At 37.5% G+C, this 23,409-nt stretch overlaps 1 protein-coding gene across 1 annotated transcript in view; it reads right to left on the minus strand.

Moving 5' to 3' along the window:
• adamtsl3 (ADAMTS-like 3) overlaps window positions 1-23,409 on the minus strand; it is a 153,545-nt gene that overhangs the window by 124,616 nt on the left and 5,520 nt on the right. Inside the window, exon 3 of the mRNA XM_079638219.1 lies at window positions 5,069-5,188. Coding sequence (XP_079494345.1) covers window positions 5,069-5,188 — 120 coding nt within the window. The remainder of the gene's footprint in view (window positions 1-5,068; window positions 5,189-23,409) is intronic.

Raw genomic sequence — 23,409 nt, forward strand, 5'->3', positions numbered from 1 at the left:
CACTACGCAGATACTACATTCAGTATAGACCAGGGGCCCTCACACTTTATAGCTACATCGCAACACCCTCCTGCTTTGTTCATTATTGTTCACTTCAGTGATAGTTAGTATTTAAGTTCGGAGTTCTTTTAAGCCATGCTGAGCCTGACTCTCCCAATTAAAATCTCCATTCCAGCACATCGGCGTGCCACAGACGGGGGCCGCTCTTACAAAAAACCCTGTCAAACACCACAAAGATGAAACCTGGCACTGGCTTTCCCAAGGTGAACACCTTCTCAAACCCAGACGTTCAAATCTCCCCGACCGTTGCACGCCCCTTGACCCAAATTAATCAACACACTCCAAACCCATCCATTAAAAATCCACCTTCTGCCTGCACAGCGTCACGTCTTCTCAAATGAGAACTTATTTTAGAGAGAACTGGACTGGCTGTAAGTGGAAACACTGGCACTAGCGTACTGCCATGAGCCAGAAACCTCCAGCTGGCTAAACTCAAAGTCTCAAGCAGGTAGCGCAACACAAAAAACCATTAGATATGCTTTACGGGGCTCTCTGAGGAAAGCTGCTTTATACGGTTTCGGCTGACCGGGGAGATGCCCAAAGGGAACATGTGCATTATCTATTAGTTTAAGCCCCGTGTCTGTAGGGGAAAGCCCTCCATCTGTGGCTAACCTCAGCAGGCACAGCCCTGGATGGTATCCACCTTCTTTCTGGCTTATGGAGAGAAACAGCATGCAAGCAGCGGCACTGGAGCCGGTGGCATTTTCTTTTGATGCCTTTACCTTGCAGACGGCACAACTGGGAAGATTTTACAATCTTTTGACATATTCCAAATATGAAACGTCAGTCGGTATAGTTTTTCCCCCCATAATGGACAGAAATGGGACGCTTTTTTTAGCAAGGGCATTTTCTGTGTCTGCATAAGAATGGAAACTATGTTGAAATCATTAAGAACTGTATATATACACACTGTACAGAGATCTAGTCAAAAGTATTGTATACTGTATTGTTATTATTAACTAAAACTAAAACTGTTCAAAATATTTTTTGAAAATAAAATAAAATTTAAATATGAACTGAAGAAATGAAAATTAGAAATGTTTCCTTGGCAACTAACTAAAAAATAAACAGTTGAATTACTCAAATTAAAATTAAAACTAAAATTAAAATAAATTACATAAATTCTAAATTAAAGTATTTTTGAATTAAATGACATCCAAAATATACAAATTTAATTAAAAATATTAATAAATACTATAATAGAATATAAATAATACTAAATTAACAGAAAATAACAGTGTGAAACTGGAAAAGATTGTGAAACAAAACTACTTTCAAAAATATAAAAATTCATGCCTGATTAAATAATAAATCACAAAAAAAGATTACTGCTATCAGAAACTAATAAAAAATGTGTTAACTGAAGAAAAAACAAGAAAGTAAAATACATTTTAATGACATTTTCACAAATGGATGCAAATTAATTTGACTACTTCTGATACAAGGTATATTCTAAAACGTGAAACAATCCAGCTCACTAACTTTTTTTAATGATCCTATTGAATTAACTATTGCAGCGCTGACATACTATTAACTAAAATAACAAATAAACTGAAACTAGAAAACAATGCTAAATTTAATAATTAGAAATTGAAAAAAATTCACATATAGGCCTATTCTATGCTGCAGCAAAAGTAGTAAGGTAGAATTCTATTGCAAAGAGGGCCACTGAGTATGTTTTCGTGCACACACACACACACACACACACACACACACACACACACACACACACACACACACACACACACACCTATCAGCATTGATATACAACAGCAGTGCATTAGTATGAGCCCATACTAGCAGAAATGCTTGGAAGTCTGTCATAACAACAGGAAGCAGCGTGTGTTTGCATGGTTGCTGTGCCACCACCACATTCCAGTATTAAATCACCATAATAAAAGCCATCCTGGACATGCATGCCAACACGTCACAGACATAACAACTGGCCTGGAAACAGACATCAGTGCTGAACTAAAGTCAACCAAGGTTTCCATAACAGGCCCCAAAACAGTTCAGTGGCACAGAGTGTGTCTGGGTTAATGGCTCCCAGGGCAGGCGTTCAAAAGAAAACAGTCAGGCAGAGCTTTATAATGCCTATAAACTTTGGGTTTACCTGGACTTTCCTGTTACAGAGGGTTTACCGAGACGGCCTGGCCTAAATTCCCCTTAAGCCGAGGGGCTGATCTGAAAGTCTTAACTGATTGTATCGAGTGGAAATGGTCCAACCGCCGCTAACACAGAGCATGTCACGGAAGGTTATATTATTTCTGTCAATTATGATCATTCAAAATTTGACAAATCACTATCTACATCATTGACAGGTCTTGTGCTTCAATAAAGGTGCGTTCCAGGATCTGATTTGTTTAACCATGTGCATACGTGTTAATCCATGGTCATAATAATTGCTTTGAATCTGTCTTATATCGTGTGTTTTCTTTCCCACGTGCAGCTACATAGTAAAAACTAGGTAAATAAAGTAAAATAAAAAAGGACAGAGCCTCAGCTGCTTCTCAACACTTTTACTTTGTCATACCTGTTCATACAACAAATATGCAAATGTAACATTCATCGCCATAACCATGCTACTTTCGTATATATAATAATAACAGCTTTTTTGAATACTCAAACACATACAGTAGTGGCCAAAAGTGATGTCTGGCCTTGGAAGATCGACATTGTCACCCTTTATTCAAATTATAAAAAATCAAGTGAAACCTGCCAAATTGTGTCATACAAAGAAATTATGAACATGCAAAAACAATAGGGAACCAACAATATATGAATAAACTGACTATCTTGTAGTCAATTTATACTTTTTCCTGTGAGTTTTTGTTTTTCTAGGATTTTTTGCAAAGTTAAATAAAAACCTGTAGCTTTTCTTGCCAAATAATTTAGTCAGATAAATCCCTTAACCAAGTATTTAGTTCTTCCCTCATATTTAAAATATTTTGATGCTTTCATCGAACTTGTAGGATCATTGAAAACAAATTCCCAAACCAACCCCCTCCGGACATCACTTTTGGCCACTACTGTATGTAAACTCCTCCAAAAACTCTTTCAATGGCTCTGATCTGTAGTGACAGTTGGGTGATTTCCCCTCTCCACTTCCTGTGAAGCGATGTATCGATGTTCCCTTATACCCTATGCTGTTCGCAGTGGAATAGAATGCACTTTAAAACCTTCACAAATTCATAGTTCAAAAACAGATAGTTAGTCAATACAGCATTCCAGTCATGTTCCAAACAACAGAAACTGCTTAGATGCGAAACATGCCGTGCCTGACAAAGCCTTTCCGCAGTCACTATATTCACAAAAAAATATAGTTTCTCATAACATATCGCTTAACTCTTTCCCCACCATTGACGGAAATTTCCCGCTTTCCGTGTTTTCACTGTTATACGGTAGGGGGGCGCTATGACACATCTTCTGAAAGAGTACTGAATCTCCGGATCAAAACACAGGAAAAAAAAGTAGCAGAAACAAACATAGCATATGTAAGCAGATGCATATGTAAAATAAAGCTATCATAAACATTAAAAAGCATATATTAAAAATCGAAACTGCCTAAAGTTACTGAATGAAATGTCGACCCAGGATGAGGTATAGGACTGTGCAAGCTTTTGGGGTGTTGATGGACTCGATCTACTCCATCTATGTTTTTGATTGTTCTGAATCTCATCTGGGATGTAGTTTGGAAAAAAAAAACTTGTTTTTCTCAGCTTTTCCTCAAAATGTTGCCTTTTTTATGAAACTTACCCACAATCATTTATTGATTGAAAAAATGCACTAACCTAGAATTAAAATGTTTTTTTTTTCCTGTTTAAAACCAGAGGCTCTGTTCTTTCTTTCTTTTGATATATTGCATGTTCAGATATTCATATAACAAAATATAATGAGGGCAGATGAAACTTTTATGAAAATGTTTCAAAATGCTGGCGGTGGCTGGGAACTTTTTTTAAAAACGCTGGCGGGGAAAGAGTTAATATAAAAATATATTAAAAACACTATCGTTTAAAGGTTTGGGGCTGGGAAGATCATTCTAAAATTATTATTTGCTGCTCAAAAAACATTTCTTATTATCAATGTTGAAGACATATATAATAGTGTTATATCATATTAAATGTTAAGTTACTCATAGCACACATTGTAGAACTGAGATTATTTCTCACTATCCTGTTTTCCCACAGAAATGCACAGACAGAAATGATTCATGATTGACTTGTGCCATCCTGTGAAATTAATCACTGACTCATTCAATCATATGCCCAGAAGACATTCTTACCGAGTTTACTTTATCTACAAAAAACTCATGCAACTCTGAAGACAAATTTATAGATCTGTTCCAAAACCAAGTGAACTGCCTACAGACAGCATTTTAAAACATCGTAGGTGTGCGGTTTTGACAGTTCCATACGGCAGGAGGCATAATTATGCATCATAACAATTTTGGGGTCGAAGACAATGTATATTTGCGGAAAGGCAATCCCCGAAAGCATCACACCAAGTTCAGAGAAAACAACAATTTTCAATTTTGTATATATTCACATGTTCAATCAATACTGAAAAATACTGATACATTTTTTTATATTATATATAAAATATACATAAATTATTCAATGTATATTATTATATGCAACATTTTTTAACATTTTCCACATATAGGCCCTACTGTATACACACACGCACACGCACACACACACACACACACACACACACACACACACACACACACGCACACACACACACACACACACACACACGCACACACACACACACACTGTATCAAGACAGCTCACTAGGTGTTAGAACAAAAGCCTATTAGCTAGTATTAAATTCAAGAAGCTAATGAACCACGCTCATTTCACAGAGCAGCAGTTTCACAACGTGCAATTTAATCACCACAATATGAAGTGGCAAGTATGACTTTAATTAGAAATCATCTCAACTGATTAGACACAATCCAGATGAATATTCACAGGGAATGCGTGTGTAATTCTGTGATTCTGACCTGGTCATCATAGCGATAGGTGAGATACTGCTCTCCCGTCGTGTCTTCCAGAAAGCTTCCTTGTGGAGAAAGTGCAAATTCAGGAAGGAAGTAAGCACTCTGCGTCTGGCTCGCTAACCCCTGTAAAACAAGACCACAACATCCACATTAAACCTAATTGAAAAGTACTGTGTTTAGGGAGGTCTGCATGTAACATAATATAAGTATACAAAAGATGTTATGAAATGTTAACAGTGTTCAACTACTGTACATACAGATCAAGCTGAATCATTTTGCAATTGTAATTGTAAGATTTCGATTTAAAAGTCGGTTAAGGACTTTTCGAATGTTAATTGGGTTACTATATTATTTAAATGTTATATATACACACATTTTAGCATGAGAGTGTCTTATTTACTGGAATTGAAAGTGTATTAAATCAAATAAATGTATCATGTACATATGATATATGCATATGCAATTAATGTACTGTATATCACACACACACACACACATATCAGCCTCTCTATATATCAATAATGTACTTATATAGTACATCAAATAATCATCCTTTTCCTGACTCATGAAATGAACCCCAAAACCTGCCAGCTGCTAGCCATCTATGACATCCCCCAAACTAAAAGAAAATAAAGGACTACAGCATGGACAAATTAAGAGGAATTGCAACTGTTAAAAGTAGTGTCAAAAGTTCATTGTGAGATAGTAAGAAGCCCACAGCAAAGAAAGCGGTTCGGGGTCTTTCAGAGTTGAAACTCCCTTTTGTCTTCGAGGTTTATTGAGGAAGATTATCTGCAGCACATGCACCAAATCCTGAATCGGTCAGACCAATTTGAAGTTGGCTACCAAGAGTTTACCGTGTTGATGCCAGGTTGGCGGGTTTCTCAGAAGTGCCTGGTGGTGACACTCTTATAAACATTTCATGCAAGTTAAAGAGGTTATAAAATCTCCTGAAAAGCTTTTTTCCCTCCCTTCCCATTAAATGGGGAACTATTTACAAGTGTTTGATCCTTAAAAACAAAATATACCGGGGTATCAAAAGTGAATCTAATTTTATACCTGCGCACTGGGAGCGTCTGCTGGTGGAAGTGTGAATGGATACATGCTAACGCTGGTTACTTCTCCAAGCACTTACGCCCTAAAGAGCAGAGGAGTTTGGCACACGCTCAGAGAAGCCGCCCGGCATGCTTTCATCAGCCACACCGACTTTCACTGACAGGCCTGAATTAACAGCCCTGGTGTGTGTGTGTGCGTGTGTGTGTGTGTGTGTGTGTGTGTGTGTGTGTGTGTGTGTGTGTGTGTGTGTGTGTGTGTGTGTGTGTGTGTGCTTTTGTTTATATTACATTGTGGGAACCAAATGTCCCCACAAGGATAGTAAAACCTGAAATCACCTCCATTGTGGGGACCAGCCAGCGGTCCCCATGAGGGGAACGGGTTAATAAACATACTAAATTATATTTTTTCGAAAATGTAAAAATGCAGAATGTCTCCTGTAAGGGGTAGGTTTAGGGATAGGGGCAGTGTAAGGGGATAGAATATACAGTTTGTACAGTATAAATTCCCATTTTTACCATTACGCCTATGGAATGTCCTCACAAGGATAGCAAAACCCCCTTGTGTGTGTGTGTGTGTGTGTGTGTGTGGAAAGAACTTCATCAGTTTAACATACGTTTTTCAACTAAACATAAATAATTACACCATTTTGAAAAATTTAAATCTATTTCTTTCCTCATATGTAGAACACGCATAATAACATAATTAGACATCTATTTCTAAACTGAATTCAAAACGCCCATCAAAACAGATTTTTTTATTTTACATTGTGTACAGCACCACTAAATTTTCCTTAGATAACTTCATAGGAATAAATATTGACATTTTAGTCATTAAGAAAACGAATGTTAACTAAAGAACCCTATGTAATATAAAATGAAATACTTGTCATACTTTTCATCATGTAATTTGTATTCAATAATGGATTACAAGTTTGTAAGTAATCTACCTAGCGCCAGCACAGCACGTATTAATATCCTTTAATGTGTCCGAAAATATGAATATAAATGGTGATGCATGTGCGATGCAACCCTGATGCATGTATATTTTAGATTAAAAACCCTGATCAAGTCAAAATAAAGACCCTCTGTTATTGTTGTTAATAATGGCAAAATTACACTCAATGTGTGTATGCATATGCAATGTGTTTGTGTGTGTTTGTCATGTACGTTTTCGCAATCTGTCCCCAAACAGAAGCATCGATCCAGACTGCTTACAGCCCAAACAAGTGTCATCTGTCACCCTTGTAAACACCCCACCATCTGTGTTCCACAAACACACACACACACACACACACACACACACACACACACACACACACACACACAGAGAGAGAGAGAGAGAGAGAGAGAGAGAGAGAGAGAGAGAGAGAGAGAGAAATCCTTCAGGTGCTTACTGCATTAGCAGGGGACATCTTCACCAGTAAATTCCCTATGAGGCCCCAAGGTACCTCACGGGGGCCCACACAGACTTACGACAACAAACTCCCTCCTCTACGTGCAAGCAAAGGAAAGGTCGCGTAGCTCAGCCATCTCTCATCATCTCTTACAGGAAACAGCCCTGACAGAGCAAAAATAATATGGCTAACAGGAATAACTTTCATTTCATAACCAAGAATAGAAGCCGAAGGGAGCTTCTAAAGGCTGCACAAAACTCTGTGAGGATGTTCAGTCTGACATCGGATCCGTTAAGTGCCCTAAACAAGAAAAAAAAGTCTTTCAACGGATGAGGACTTCAAATTTCCTTTTACAATCACCACCTCTGCTTCTATATACAAATCAGATCTTAATAGTGTTACTGTAATGCTGGGCTTTTCTTATTTTACGCCACACTACATTGGATGGCCGCTTCTGAATGAGTATAAAGGCACATTCACACCAAGAAAAACTACTACAGCAATAACCATATTAATAGAGTCTTAAAACTTAAACTTCTTTTAATTGAAATAAAGCTGAAATAAAATAAAATATTAGTTGAAAATTTGAAATGTTGCCTGTGTAATAAACTGAAATAAGTTGAAGTTGAAGCACTCTCAGTTAATAACTGGAAATAATAATAATAAAAATGGCCAATTAAAATAAAATGACAAAAGCACGAACATTTTTACTAAAATTAACATGAAAACTAAAAAACATGAAAATAAAATCTCATTCAAAATATGAATAAAACTAAAATAACTAAGAGAACACGCTGCAGTTATGTCGTCAGCACTTTCATGTCACGTGGATTTTGATTGGCTGTCAATATTTGTATCATTCATCAGCTGGAATAAAAGTGATTCTGTAAGTAATTCCAACAATATTGTTATTCTTTGTCATTACCGTTACTGTTGTGGTGTGGACTTCCATTATCTCCTAGAATTAGAATGATTAGTAAAACTTTACAGTTATATTAGTCCTAAATAAGCTAATAGACACTCTCCCAGTTCAAATAAAGACACATCTCTTTAGCCAAACATTCACATAATGCATCCCATAACCTTGCACTTTATGCTTTGAAACAGTAGAGTAAAAAGGAGCTATATTGAATGTTTTTCATTATAGTTATCAATAGTTATAGCCCTTAACTCCTGCCGTAATTTAACCTGGTTTTGATTCAACTTAAATTTCAGGCAGCATGTGAGTAACCGTACTGGGTTTCGTTCAACTTAGCGCCACACACAAGCTCATTACTAAAGGCTCAGCGCACTTCCACTGGCATTCACAAGAGCAGGCGCAGGTGTGCTTGTTTTCATGTGCCAGAAGATGTTTCATCAGGCACTCTAATAGGGAACTGTAGATACATTGTCTCAGCAGGGCATAAGTGCCAAATAAGTAAAGAACTAAGTTGACGGCAGCGCCGTTACTTCTAACATCAAAGATTGGAAGTAAAAGGCTCCGCTTTGACCGAAGGAATGTGGCGACGCCATCAGAGTGAGTATCCTCAATAATGTGGAGAAAACTCCAGCTGGTCTCTGGGTTAATGGCAGCAGGCCAGTGCCTTTTCTCAGACCGGACTAACCCTAAATAAGCTTTCGACTTTTAGTACTCGATGCCAAGGATCAGTACAGTCAGAGGAAGAGTTAATCCTGGATCATAACTTCCAGAAAGGGCGCTTCTCTTTAAAACAGGGCCAGGTTAACATCTGGTCACTCCAGCATTCCTCAGCTCTGAAGTCAGGGAGACAATGAAGATTCGGCATTTACCCTCAGCAATGTGAGCACGAGTTGGCAAAAGCATCCTGACTCTAAATCATTCTGAAAAAGCGGCAACAACAATTTGAGTCACATACCCCTTTTTAAGACAAACATAATGTCCCTGACGTCAAATGCTTTTAGAGCCTTTTTTACGACAATCAGTTACCATTGGCAGAAACCTTAGAAGCGTAGTGTCATAAATGAATCCTGCCAGCTGCAAAATTCTTGTGACTTATCTTATAAAACAACTTTTCTTTCTCATAGCACACTTCAAATTTAGACCTCTCTCTATATATATACATATAGTCACATGAAGAAGAAAAAAAGGAAACCTTAATGAATTCTATGGTTTTATGTATTAGGACAAAATAAAAAATCCTCTGATCTTTCTTATGGGGTACCCCAGGGTTCAATTCTTGGCCCAATCTTGTTTTCTTTATATATGTTGCTGTTAGGGAGTATTGTAGGAAAGCACAACCTGTCCTTTCACTGTTACGCTGATGATTTGCAGCTTTATTTGCCTTTAAAACCAAATGATAGTGTCGCACTAGACTCCCTACTTAGTTGTATTAATGATATTAAGTTGTGGTTGTCACAAACTTTTCTTAATTTAAACAAAGCAAAAACTGAGTGTATCATCTTCGTTAACCCAAACGGTTCAGCGGTGAGTTTGGGGGCTCTGGCTCCATACCTTAAGCCTGCTGTCAGAAATTTGGGGGTTACTTTTGATTGCAACATGAAATTTGACAAGCAAATCAGCAATGTTGTCAAAATGAGTTTTTTTCCAGCTTCGTCTTCTAGATAAAGTTAAGCCTTTTCTTAACAGGCATGATCTAGAAAAGGTGATTCATGCTTTATTAGTTTGAGGTTGGATTATTGCAATGCTCTTTATGTTGGTTTAAATCAAAGCTCCATTTCACGACTTCAACTTGTGCAAATTGCTGCTGCTAGGTTTTTAACAAATACATCTAGGCGTACACATCTCTCCCGTCCTCTACACTTTACATTGGCTTCCAGTGCAGTTTAGAATAGATTTTAAGATTTTGTTGTTCGTTTTTAAGGCCCTAAATGGCCTGGCCCCGGAGTACTTAACTTAGATTTTAACCCTGCGTGAGCACAGCCGGTCGTTACGGTCTTCAAACCAACTGGTTTTAGAAGTCCCAAGGTCGAAGTATAAGCGATGGGGTGATCAGACGTTTGCAGTTGCTGCCCGAGACTCTGGAACAAGTTATCCCCTGATATTTGTACAATTGCAGATGAAACTCTTTTTAGGTCTAAACTCAAAACCCACCTGTTTAGAATGGCTTTTAATACGCAGTAGTGGTGTGACAATTTCCTTTTTCCTGTTTCTTCTCAACTTTGTCTTTTCTTTTTTGATTTTACTGTTATATGTATTTATTGTATGATATGTTGTTTTATTTTTTACTATGATGTGAAGCACTTTGGATACCTGCCGGTTGTTGTAAAGCACTATATAAATAAATGTTGATTGACTGATTGATTGTTCCTTGGCAGATCTTAAAAGTAAGTGAATACAACATAAGAGAACAACAACACATGACATTTTACACAGTGTGTCATTATTTATTTTAAAAAACTAGGCCAAAATGGAAAAGCCATGGGTGACAAGGTAAGTACAACCTTCCTGCTTCCATAGGAATTAAGAGGGTAAGTACCAGTCAGGCGCCGCTAATCAAATACCTTTCTTTGATTAAATGATCATCAGCAAATGGGATCACCTCGTTAAAAGCAGAAGCTTTTGCTGGTCTGGAGCATTCAGGGGTGTGTGTTAACACACTGCCAAGGAGGAAAGACATCAGCAATGATCTTAGAGAAGCAATTATTGCTGCTATCTATCTGAAAAGGGTTATATGGCCATTTTCCAACTATTTGAAGTCCATTATTCTACAGTGAGTAAGATTATTCACAAGTGGAAAACATTCAAGACAGTTGCCACTGCCAATCTTACCCAGGAGTGGACATCCCAGCAAATTCACCCCAAGGTCAGACATAGAAACTTCATAGAAACTGCAAAAACTACACCTCAGACTCTACAGGCCTCTGTTAACATGCTAAAGTTCATGAAAATACAATTAAAAAAAGACGGGTCAAGTATGGCATGTTTTGGTAGGGGGTCTTTAAAAAGAGCATGGCAGAATGGCTTAGGTTTGCAAAGTTGCATCTGAACAAACCTCAAGAAATCTGGAACAATGTCCTTTGAACAGATGAGACCAAATTGGAGAAGTTTGGCCATAATGCACACTGCCAAGTTAGGTGAAAACTAAACACAGCATCAGCACAAACACCTCATACCACCTGTTAAGCACGGTGGTGGAGGGTTGATGATTTTTGGCTTGTTTTGCAGCCACAGGACCTGGGTACCTTGCCGTCATTGAGTTGACCATGAACTCTTCTGCATTTGAAAGTATTCTGGCGTCAAATGTGAGGCTGTCTGTCCGACAGCTAAAGCTTGGCTAAAATTGTGTCATGCAACAGAACAATCCCAAGCACACCAGCAAATCTACAACAGAATGGTTGAAAAAGAAAAGAATCAAGGTGTTGCACCGGCCCAGTCAGAGTCCAGACCTCAACCCGACTGAAATCCTGTGGCGGGACCTTAAGAGAGCTGTGAATAAACAAATGCCCACAAACCTCAATGAACTGAAGCAACGTTGTAAAGAAGAGCAGGCCAAAATTCCTCCAGAATGAATCGAGAGACTGATAAAGTCATACAGAAAACAATTCCTTCAACTGATTGCTGCTAAAAGTGGCTCTACAAGCAATTCAATCATAGGGTGTACCCATAGCTTTTCATTTTGGCTGTATTTTTGTTAAATAAATAATGACAAATGGTGTAATGTCATTTGTTGTTGTTCATCTGAGGTTGTATTTACCTAATTTTAAGACCTGCAAACGACCAGATGATTTTTTTATTATGTTCTTATACGTTTTTTTTTTTTCAAATAGAAAACAGTTTAATAAATTGTAATCATATTTAAAAATGTTAGTGTTTTTTACCGTATTTTTGTAAATAAATGCAGAATTTGTGAGCATAACATGTCTATCAAAACAAAAAATCTTACCGACTCCAAACTTTTGAACACTAGTGTATATACTTAAAAAAAAATTGTGTTTAAGTTTCAAAACCTGCTTCATTTCGAGACTGAAACTACTGAAAATCATTCAAACTTGTAGTTTAGTAAATGAGTCAGATGTTTATTCAGTAGCTGTTCTAACTGATTCAGAGAATACATTAAGGGTGTATTCACACCAGGAAAGTCCGCTAGTTCACTTGCTTTGGTCCGGACCAAATATACAATGTTGATTTTTCTTGTTTGGTACGGTTCGCTTTCACACTGCCCTTTTTGCAAGTGAACCAAAATTTGTAAACAAAACCACATGTGTGCTAAAGTCATCCATTCATTGGACAGACATTCTCAAGCAGGGAAAAGCAGGTACTACTTCCGTAGTGCAATTTTTATTATTTTACTGATTTGGTGTTATCAGCTACTAACGCAATATGAAGAAATTTATGAGCCTCATATGATACAATGTCATCTATACGATGTTGTAATTAGGATTTTGCGAAGACGAAGATGTGCTGCAAGGCGGTTCTGGCGGAGAAAGCATGCTCTTCACTGATACAGTTCAAACATTATTAAAAACAAGTGAACAGTCAGTAATAAAATAAGAACAAATACACAAATTACAAGCAGAGATGATTATGAAATATCAAAGTTACAAAATCTAATTCTGGTACAGAAATTAGTAGCAAAGCCTAAAAGTAAAATGTAGAAATTAAATATATAGTTTCATCTGTGTTAAAGCTGTATTTTGTTGTTTTATTAACATTAATGACACAGTAGGAATATTGGGTTTCTGCTCGGACCGAGAAAAAATTACAAACATCTGGTTTATTTTTCAACTATGACATAACCGGGAGAATACTTGCAGAGTCCATCTCAAGGAAACGCAAAAGAGGAATTAATTCGGTGTTCGAGTGCTATAACGTGCCTCCCTCCCTCCCTCCCTCCCTCCCTCCCTCCCTCCCTCCCTCCCTCCCCTCCCTCCCTCCCTCTCTCCCTCTCTCTCTCCCTCTCCTCCCTCCCTCCCTCCCTCCCTCCCTCCCTCCCTCCCTCCCTCTCCTCTCTCTCTCTCTCTCTCTCTCCTCTCTCTCTCATCTCTCTCTCTCTCTCTCTCTCTCTCTCTCTCTCTCTCTCTCTCTCTCTCTCTCTCTCTCTCTCTGCGTGCACGCGTTTAACGCGCAAGTCCCAATTTTCGCCCCCTTCTTCTGCGTTTAAAATTGTTTGAATGTGTAAATTGGCAAGACAAAACACGTATCACATGCGTGCCGAACAGTGGGGCAGCTAGTCCGTACGGATCACAGATCAACTGCGATCCATTGCACCACTAATGTATAGCCTACCTGTAGGCATTTCATCACCCCAAATTACATTACCCTGTCAAAAAAGGTGCAATGCTTTCTGCAATTGGGTCGGTTCATGTTCACACCATAAACGAACCGTACCAGAGTTCGTTTGGAACCGTACTGAGACAACCTCTTCAGCTGGGTCTCGGTTCGGTTGTTTGGTCCGCACCTGAGTGCGATTGCTGTATTCACACCTGCCCAAAAGATCCGCACCAAGGGGGGAAACGAACTTGAGTTCGATTTAATCGAACCAAACAAGGCAGGTGTGAATACACCCAAGTGATGAATCCTTTTTGAGTGGTCAATTACTTGTGAATTGGCTCATGGGACATTTGAATCACACTGCAAACTCACAGTTAAAACTCAGACATTTATAATTTCTTTTGCCTGGTGTGGGGCTGGATTTTCAGTGGCGGAGTACAGAGCGTGTATATTGCCAGAGCCTTTAGTAGGGAATCAGGGATGTGTGGTGATGGTTCTGGTGACAACATCATCCACCCACATGCTGATTGTAGCCCATGATGGATAATGCATATTCATCGTGTAATCTCAGCATGTTGCAGTCTCTTTGAACATATTCCAATCAGTGTGAGCAAAACTGCCCCGCAGGGTTGAGTTTGCTCCCTATGGCCATACTTTGATGTTCTTGGTGACTGTTTTTCTCGTAACAGAAGCGGTTGGTATGCAGGGATTAATAGAACAGAGATGTGGCTTATTCTTGGGAACAAAACCTGAGTCATAACCTACAGCAGGGGTGCCCAATCCTGCTCCTGGCGATCGACTGTCCTGCACAGTTCATCTCCAACCCTAATCAAACACACCTGAAGCAACCAATTAAGGTCTTCAGAGCACGTCAGGATCACTTGAAAATTAAAGGCAGGTGTGTTTGATTAGGGTTGGAGATGAACTGTGCTGGACAGTCGATCGCCAGGAGCAGGATGGGCACCCCTGACCTACAGGCTATCACCAACCCAAAGGCCATGATTCTGCAACATTATTCAATGAGTTTAGTCCACAACATCCCACACCCTTCAAATAAAAGTTCTTAATTGGCATCAATGGTTCCCATGAAGAACCTTTATCATCCATAAACTTTCCATTGCAAGACAAAAACAAAACAAACAACAAAAAAAGAGTTCTTCAAATCAGACAAAAATGGTTCTTTTAAGAACTGTTCACTGAAAGGTTCTTTCGGGTACCCAAAAAATGGTTATTCTATGGCAGGGGTGTCCAATCCTGTTCCTGGAGATCTACCTTCCTGTAAAGTTCAGCTTCAAACCTAATCAAACGCAATTGAACCAACTAATTAAGATCTTCAGGAGCAGTTGAAAATTACCCAGACAGCAGCATAGCTGCCCAGATCTGGCCCACATCTGGTACGTGTGGATCCCCATGTGCCGGCAACTAGTTATTTTAGTCGCTAAAGTTTTAAATATGGATATTTTTCTTACACTAATGCATCGCTTCACTTCAGAAGGCCTTTATTACCCCCCAGAGCCATGTGGAGCACTTTTATCATGGATGGATGCACTTTGATGGACTTAAATGGCCATTTACTGCCATTATAAAGCTAGGAAGAGCCAGGACATTTTTTAATATTCATAAATGTCATATACACCTAGGATGGCTTGAGGGTGAGTAAATCATGGGGTAATTTTCATCTTTGAAAATTATGTGGGGGAATATATATTGCTTAACTATATCATATAGGAATATAAAACAAAAACTCATACAGGTACATTTTTGGGGCCTTTTAAATAGGCTACATAAAGGCGTATTTTTGAATTATTATTATAATTTTTTTAAGTGAGTGACACTCAATAAAGTCAGCTTGCACACCATTAAAACAACAATTACGATATTATTGCAGACGGTATACACACCTCTAGTACCAGACATCCTTAGTTGGACTATCATTAGTCTTACTGTAAGATGGTCCTTTTATGGCTTGTTCCAGCTGTCTGTTGATCTTTGTTATATTCTGAAGGCACTTTAATAAGCAAGAGCTCAAGAGGATGGAAGTGCATGTCATGGTAACACTTTTATCAACCTGACACCTGTGACATATGTGCTCACAGCATGCCAGCAAGTGTTACTGAGTAACTAAGGTAAAGCTTGGCAGTTGCCAAACACTCATTCACATATCTAAACATACATAAACTTACATACTTACAAGGAAATTACACACAACTTGCTTCCTAAAGCAATTAGAAGGCACTTGATGGCATGAGCTGCACACTGAGATGTGTAAACAAGAGCACTGGAGGAGGGACTGACTTTTTGAGCACCAATCAAATACAACCATTCATTTTTAGACACATCAATCCATTTGTGGACTAAGTTGAACATTAGTAGGTCTCCGAAAACACACCAGAGTGAGCCATTGACTCCACAACCAGCCAATAATCTAGCTTGAGATGGTGATTGATGGCTTATGTGCTCTGCTGAGGTTATGAAAAGCCAATAAAAAGAGGTTATAGGACAATAACCCTTAAGTCAACAGTTACCTCCAGCATTGATGACCACCCCATGAGCCGTGTACGCAGAGGTTGGGTGACGTGTTCAGGGAAAATCCTGTTGAGGAATTCTGAGAGGGGTCTGGCTGACCTTGAGAATAGGAGTTGGGTAAATGTGAGGATCTGCTAACAGCTGTTCCTGATCTATTTGAGTACCTGGACATAGTACAGGATTCTATAGTATAGGACATTTCTTTTGAAGTGACACAGGCTAGTAAGCTGCCTTAATGAGAAGCCTTTTTAGGACATCATAGGTGCACCCGAAATGTGAAACATTTTCTAAGCAACATCTTCATTGGCAGCAGAGAAGGCAAAAAGTAGTAGAGGGAACATGATAAATATTAACTATAAGTATAATTCAGCACCAAAAGGTATCAATAAATAGGTATAGTTCATTGTCAGTGTAAGTCATTGCAAATCAAATTAGAAAATCTCTTATATAAAGTCTCAAAGACTGAGAAAAAAGTCAATTATGTCACAAAATGTCTTTACAAATGTTAAATTAGTTAGCTTTAAAATTGAACATGTTAATGTTATGGAAGTCTCTTATGCTCATCACAAAGGCTGCATTAACTTGATCAAAATACAGTAAAACTGTAAATTAAACACAAATTAAAATAACGGTTTTCTATTTTAATATATTTAAAATGTAATTTCTTTTTGCGATAACAAAGCTAAATTCTCAGCATCATTACTCCAGTCTTCAGTGTCACATGATCCTTCAGAAATCATTCTAATATGCTGATTTGCTGAAGAAAAGTATTAATTTCTTTCAAAAATAAATTATAAAAAAAGTCTTGAATGGTAGTATATCCATTATATTGTTTTTAACTTAATAGGTTTAAATGAATGCCCTAATTATTTTAAATAGGTCTTGTTTGGAATCTTTAGAGGTATTTAAATCAAAACGCTAAAATCAAACTCTTTTTAAAAATCACTAGTGAATGGAGTCTGCCGAGCGCTATTTCTTTGTAATTATTTGGAGAAAAAAATTATAATAATATTAAATAAAAATAATAGCAATTTCAGTGTGAACATTTCTAAAGGATGTAATTTTTATAATTGGTCACTTGTAAGGTTCAGGAAGCAAGCAAAGCAATTTAATCTTTTCACCAAAACAATAAAACAAAATTAGCACACATTGGCCTGTTGAGGCAACAATTGAGATACATTTATGAAGGTACAAACTGTACACATTGTTGCCATATTTCACAGTTAATCACGTTCAAATATTTCCATTTCTGAAATAAGTCTGGAGGCAGCCCAAGATAATTCTTCCACTGTTATATTTACTCTAGTCTGTGACCCCACATCGTCTGCTCTTAACCTCCTTAACTGTTAACGGTTCTTATCATCCTCCCCTACAAGCACCAACACTGCCACATTTGACTCCAGCCCGGCTCGGCACTGACCGAACCTCTTCTGTTTCTAATCACACCCCTTAACACGTCAGCTTAACGCCACTCCACCTCGGCTAACTCTTAACCCTGCCTCCTCCACCTCTAATACCAACAAAAAAGTCCCCATCCTGATTCCACAGCATCTGCCTGTGGGAAAAGTCCAGCCTTGGCTCAGCAGGAAGCCCAGGATTTACCGCTAAGCATTTAATGGTCCTAAAATCCATAACTCACGCTTGTCCATACCACCCAAAATAAAGAGGGGGGTTGAGAGGCTGAAAATATAGCCCCCTTTTCAACTTTATTATCCTCAAAGTCAACATGAAACTGCATTTGCAACCTATTTTATTAACTTCCTTCCTTTTATTAACTTTTTTTTTTAACTTCCTTATAAGCGAAACCGAATATTCAACAAGAAAACAATGTAGGTGGGAATTGCATGACCTTTTTTTTTTTTTTTTGGCTTTATTAATTATTGCTGTAAGACCGTGCATGTAAATGCATTCATTAGCAGACCTTTTGAAAACCAGTAATTTTCCTGCAGTTTTCTGCCTTTTAATGATGTAGTGGTGCAGAAATTACATGTGTAAAAAAAAAAGTTAGTAGCCTAAATATCATGCTAATAGAGAATTTTTGTAGGCGAATCTGGAAGTTTGCATAGTTCCCTCTATAAAAACCCAATAGCATATTTACATGTCTTTTGGATTATTAATTATAATAAGCTATGTGAACAACAAAAGTGTATGATTTTTGCATGTTTTGTCCATCATGATACTCTTCACACATATTTTATGAATTTCAAAATCTAAATACAATCAGCAAAAGTAAAAAGCTAAAGTTAGGGTCTAAATTAACTACACCACAGTTGCATGACTTCAATTTTATAATTGTGCCACAATTTTTTTTTGTTTTAAGGGGGTAAAATGGTCCTTATAAACCTTGTCATGACAATAGAAATCTATCACATTCTTTTGGCCGTTTTTGAGATGTTGGCCTGGAAATCGTCAACTCAATCTGGCAACACTGTTCAGGTTTTGGTCTATAAAAATATGTCATCTCTGCAGCAGGTTTTTAGAAATTGTAAATCTGAATTAAAATTTCTCATTATTGCACAGAGCAATGATCTGAACTGCCATTTTGCAGTCTGTACTTGGTTTCAGAAACTTAGCCTAGCTCAACATACACATATGTACATTTTATTGCAAATCTATTTGATAAGAAACCCTCAGGTAAAAACATAAATGTAAATCATCCACTAACACGATAATTTGAACACTAAAAAATCCAGTATGAAGACTGGATGTGAAGAATCAGCTTGTTTGCTATCGTTATGACTCAAGCCCCTGAGGAGTAGAACTTGTTATAAAATATAATTTAAATGATTCCCAGCCATTCTGAACAGTCATGATCTCGACCTCCTCCACAATTCAATTTCAGCACAAGCTAACAGATTCCATGAGGTCGAAAAACAATGAGGTGAATTGTTGCTGGATATCTTCCATATGCAAATCCAAAAGCCGCCTGAGGCGCTTCAATGCAGAGATTGAAATACTTACCTAGAATGATAAACAGTAAAGGTGAGAGAACACACAGTTTCATGTATTTACGAAGCATGCCTCCTTCAGGAAGTGCCTCGTTGCTGGGTAAGCATTCCACACGACTGAATAAAACACTGAAGTGTAGCGACGAAAATGGCCAGGCCAACTTCACATACAGACCAAACTGAAACTAAGACCTTAAGAGCAAGAAATATAAAATTATATGGTGTCAAGGATCTAAGAATGATCTAAAAAGTCATAAATCGTATCAGCCCCAAAGTAATTGTGCTCTAAAGTCAATGTTGCATTGCTATCAGGCTGGTCGTGATGCTTAAACAACCAGAGCAATGTTCTGATAGCAACAGAGTCACAATATTTACAATTTGTCATGGAATTATCCAACAAAATGGCTTACTAATAGTGAAATATGCAAATTAAACACGACACAAATACAAAATGATTTCCCAGAAAATGGGGTGAAAAACGTAAACATTTCTAAAAGGGCATGTCCCTAACAAGTTAGTAATAAAATAAGTTGAAGCTGAAGTAATAAACTGACTAAAGCTAAAACCAAAATAAATATAAATTAGAAACTAGTTAGAAATATTATTAACATATTCATATTATTTAATGGACCAGAGCTAACATGGAACTAACAAAGATTAAGATATACAAATGAAATTACGTTAAGAAAAATGGATAAATACTGTAACAAATGTATTTCTCATTGTTATATAAAACAGTTAAAATGAACCTAAAACCTGTAAAAATGGCAAAAGCACAAAACAAAATTGCTAAAACGTAAACTAAAAATAATACAAACTGAAAATATACTAAAGTAACTGATTTGGTACACTTGGTCCTAAACCAGTTATCTTACCTTTAAACAACAAAGGATCTGGTGGCAGTCAGATATCACAGTCCCTTCAACAACTAGAGATTTGTGAAATGAGGCAGAAGCAAAGAGCTCAGCCGCAATCAGCGTTCACGTCGGCTTAAATCTAAGATGATTACATTTCAAATGAATTGTCTTAGACATTTCATTTGAAATCCCTCCCCCCTAAATGAAAATTGTGTAATCATTTACTCACCCTGATATTCCAATCTCATATTACTTTCATTATTCTTTAAACCTCAAAACGAGATGCTGGACAAAATATCCTAGCTGCTCTTTTTGAGACCGCGAAATTGGATGGTGATTTATACTGCTCCAATGATATTAAAAAACATTAAAGTCATATAGAATATACTAAACATTAAAATCATTAAAGTAGTATTGTGCGCTGTATTACAAATCTCATTCACGTTTGTGTTCAATTCCAAAATAGTGCATCTTTAGATGCACACACATCATTATTTATTGTGTCTCATGTGACCAATCATGTCACACTCTTAAAAATAAAAGTTATTTGTTGGAAAAAAACACTTTTGGAACTATCATGCGATAGTATGATACAAAGCTATCATGCGATTTCAGAATCTTAAAGTCCCCCTGTGGTGAAAATCAAGCTTTTAATGTTGTTTATATGTCTATGTTGTGTTTTTATTATGCTTTAAGACGAACCATGTGCAAATTCATGTCAACACCATTGCTGAGTATTCTCTTTAAAACTGCAGTGAACCAAAGACAGTCTTAAAAACGCGGTTTGAAATCACTGGTGTTTCTGACGTCACAAACTACCTTGTAACCAATCACGTCAATGTGTTAGTGAGTGGCACTCACAATTTTGCATATTCATAGAACCGCGTATAGTAAATGAGGCAAGGGAAGCTATTTTAAAGGATTGGTTCACTTTCAAAAAATGTTTTGCTGGTAATTTACTCACCTCTATGTCATCCAAGATATCCATGTCTTTCTTTCTTCAGTCGAAAAAGAAATTAAGGTATTTGAGGAAAACATTCCAGACTTTTTCTACACAGAATGGACTTCAATGGCAACCATCTATCCCAATGTTCAAAAAAAGGTTCAAATGTCTGTCTCAATGCAGCTTCAAAGTCTCGAAACGATCTAAAAAAAAAAAATCATTTTCTAGAAAATTTTTAAAATGTATATACTTTTTAACCACAATTGTTCGTCTTGTGGTGGTCTGCGACGCGCCACGCATTACGTAATCACGTTGGAAAGGTCACGTTCACGTTATCTATCTAAGTTATTTTTCTGTGTACTCCGGTTCAAAAAGGTAGGAAAGGTCGAAAAACTCATTTTCTCCTCTAACTTTAAAATCATCCGATATCTTTGTTTTAATTAATTAATTAAATACTTTTTTTTTTTTTGTGACCTTTCCAACGTGATGACGAAATGCGTGGCGCGTCGCAGACCAGCACAAGACGAACAATTGTGGTTAAAAAGTATATAAATGTTTTTTAAAAATTAGAAAATGACCGATCGTTTCGCTAGATAAGACCCTTATTTCTCGACTGGGATCGTGTAGAGCCTTTGAAGCTGCATTGAGACGGACATTTGAACCTTCTTTGAACATTGGGATAGATGGTTGCCATTGAAGACCATTCTGTGTAGAAAAATCTTGGAATGTTTTCCTCAAAAACCTTAATTTCTTTTCGACTGAAGAAAGAAAGACATGGACATCTTGGATGACATCGAGGTGAGTAAATTATCAGCAAAACCTTTTTTGAAAGTGAACTAATCCTTTAAGGCATGACACATTTTTTTCAAGGAAAAAAACTTTTAAATATGTCATTTTGGTGATGAAAGATGAGTTTTAAGGGATAAAATGATTCCATGATACTTGCATGGTACTTTTATGTCCTTTTTGGAGCTTGGTGGTATCATTAATTTCTGCTAAACATCTCTTTAATGGAAGAACGAAAATAGTACAGGGCTTGAAACGGCATGGAACTGAGTCAATGATGATACAATTGTAATTTTTGGGTGAACTATTCCTTTAAGGTCATGTACTAAGCATAATGCCACTCTCTCTATCAAAAGCTGACTGGGCCCATTAATGGCTCATGAAATATGTGCCAGGGCTTAGTGTCAAGAGCCAATTTGCCATGTCAGAGAGTGAGAGAGAGTGAGAGAGGGTCCCATCCAAAAGATTAGCAGTGCAGAGGGTGCAAAAATGCAGTGAGTCTGTTTACAGCTGGTCAGAGTGAATGGCCACACAGTAACTGTGGATGAATGAGCCTTTCAGTTCTAACTTGACCCACCGAATATTGAGAGAGAGAGAATTCATGACGAGCAGTATATGTCAAAACATACAGATAAGAGCTCTTTTTTACCCTTTCAAATAACTGATGTCAAGGCTCAGACAGAATCTGCAGTTTCTTTTGCATTTTCAGCATGTTTATGGGCCTGGTTAAAAGAGGCGGTTTCAAACCACGTATGGTTCACTGCAGTTTTAAGGAGAAAATGATTCAGCAACGGTGTTGACTGATGAATTTGCACATGGTTTTTCTTAAAGCATATTAAAAACACCACACAGATTTAACAACATTAAAAACTTGAATTTCACAACGGGGGGGGGGGGGGGGGGGATTGTCATGCCTACAATAACAAGACGTGACAATCCACAAACTGCTTTCCTACACGAATCAAACAACACTTACAGGAATTACATCCAGTTTTACATCATGCATGAGTTTAAAGAAGTATATTTGGGATTCGATCATTTATTGCAGAACGATTATCCTCCACTGTGAGTTTGACTGTCTCTGAGTAACATGTGCTGCACTGATTTAAGTGTTTATCTGTAAAACTGTAATTAAAAGCAGCTGTGTATTTATGGCCCTGCATGGACCAATAAATCAAAACATTAACACCCTTTGAACCATCAGTAGATATTGTGAAGCTATAGAACTCATGAAAGCTTAATAAAACCATAGGATTTTGCCTCATCAATCGTCTTCTGAGTACAAAGCAGCAAAAATTTGTTTAAAATGTCAATGTTAAGATCTTGAGTACCTCAATATTCTATTATTTTTTGCTACCTAGAAACCTTGTTAAGTCACCCTTGCATGACACTATGTGCAACACTTTTAAATATTAAATATTTTGTGGGACCCTGTAGCTCTCTGGTTCATCCATAAAGAACAAATACAAGTGCACACTTAAAACGCACTCAAACGTCCACAACCTATTCCCGGCTCACAGCAATGAGGCTGTCTGGAGCCAGTTCTTTGTCTCTGCTTTAGGTGTCAGCTGTTCAAACAGGCTGAAGCTTCAGCCGTAGTGTCTCTGGACCCACAATACAACAGCACTGAGAAACCAAAGCTCTC

Source organism: Phoxinus phoxinus, assembly GCF_949152265.1.
Source record: "Phoxinus phoxinus genome assembly, chromosome: 2".
In the NCBI taxonomy this organism is placed as follows: Eukaryota; Metazoa; Chordata; class Actinopteri; order Cypriniformes; family Leuciscidae; genus Phoxinus; species Phoxinus phoxinus.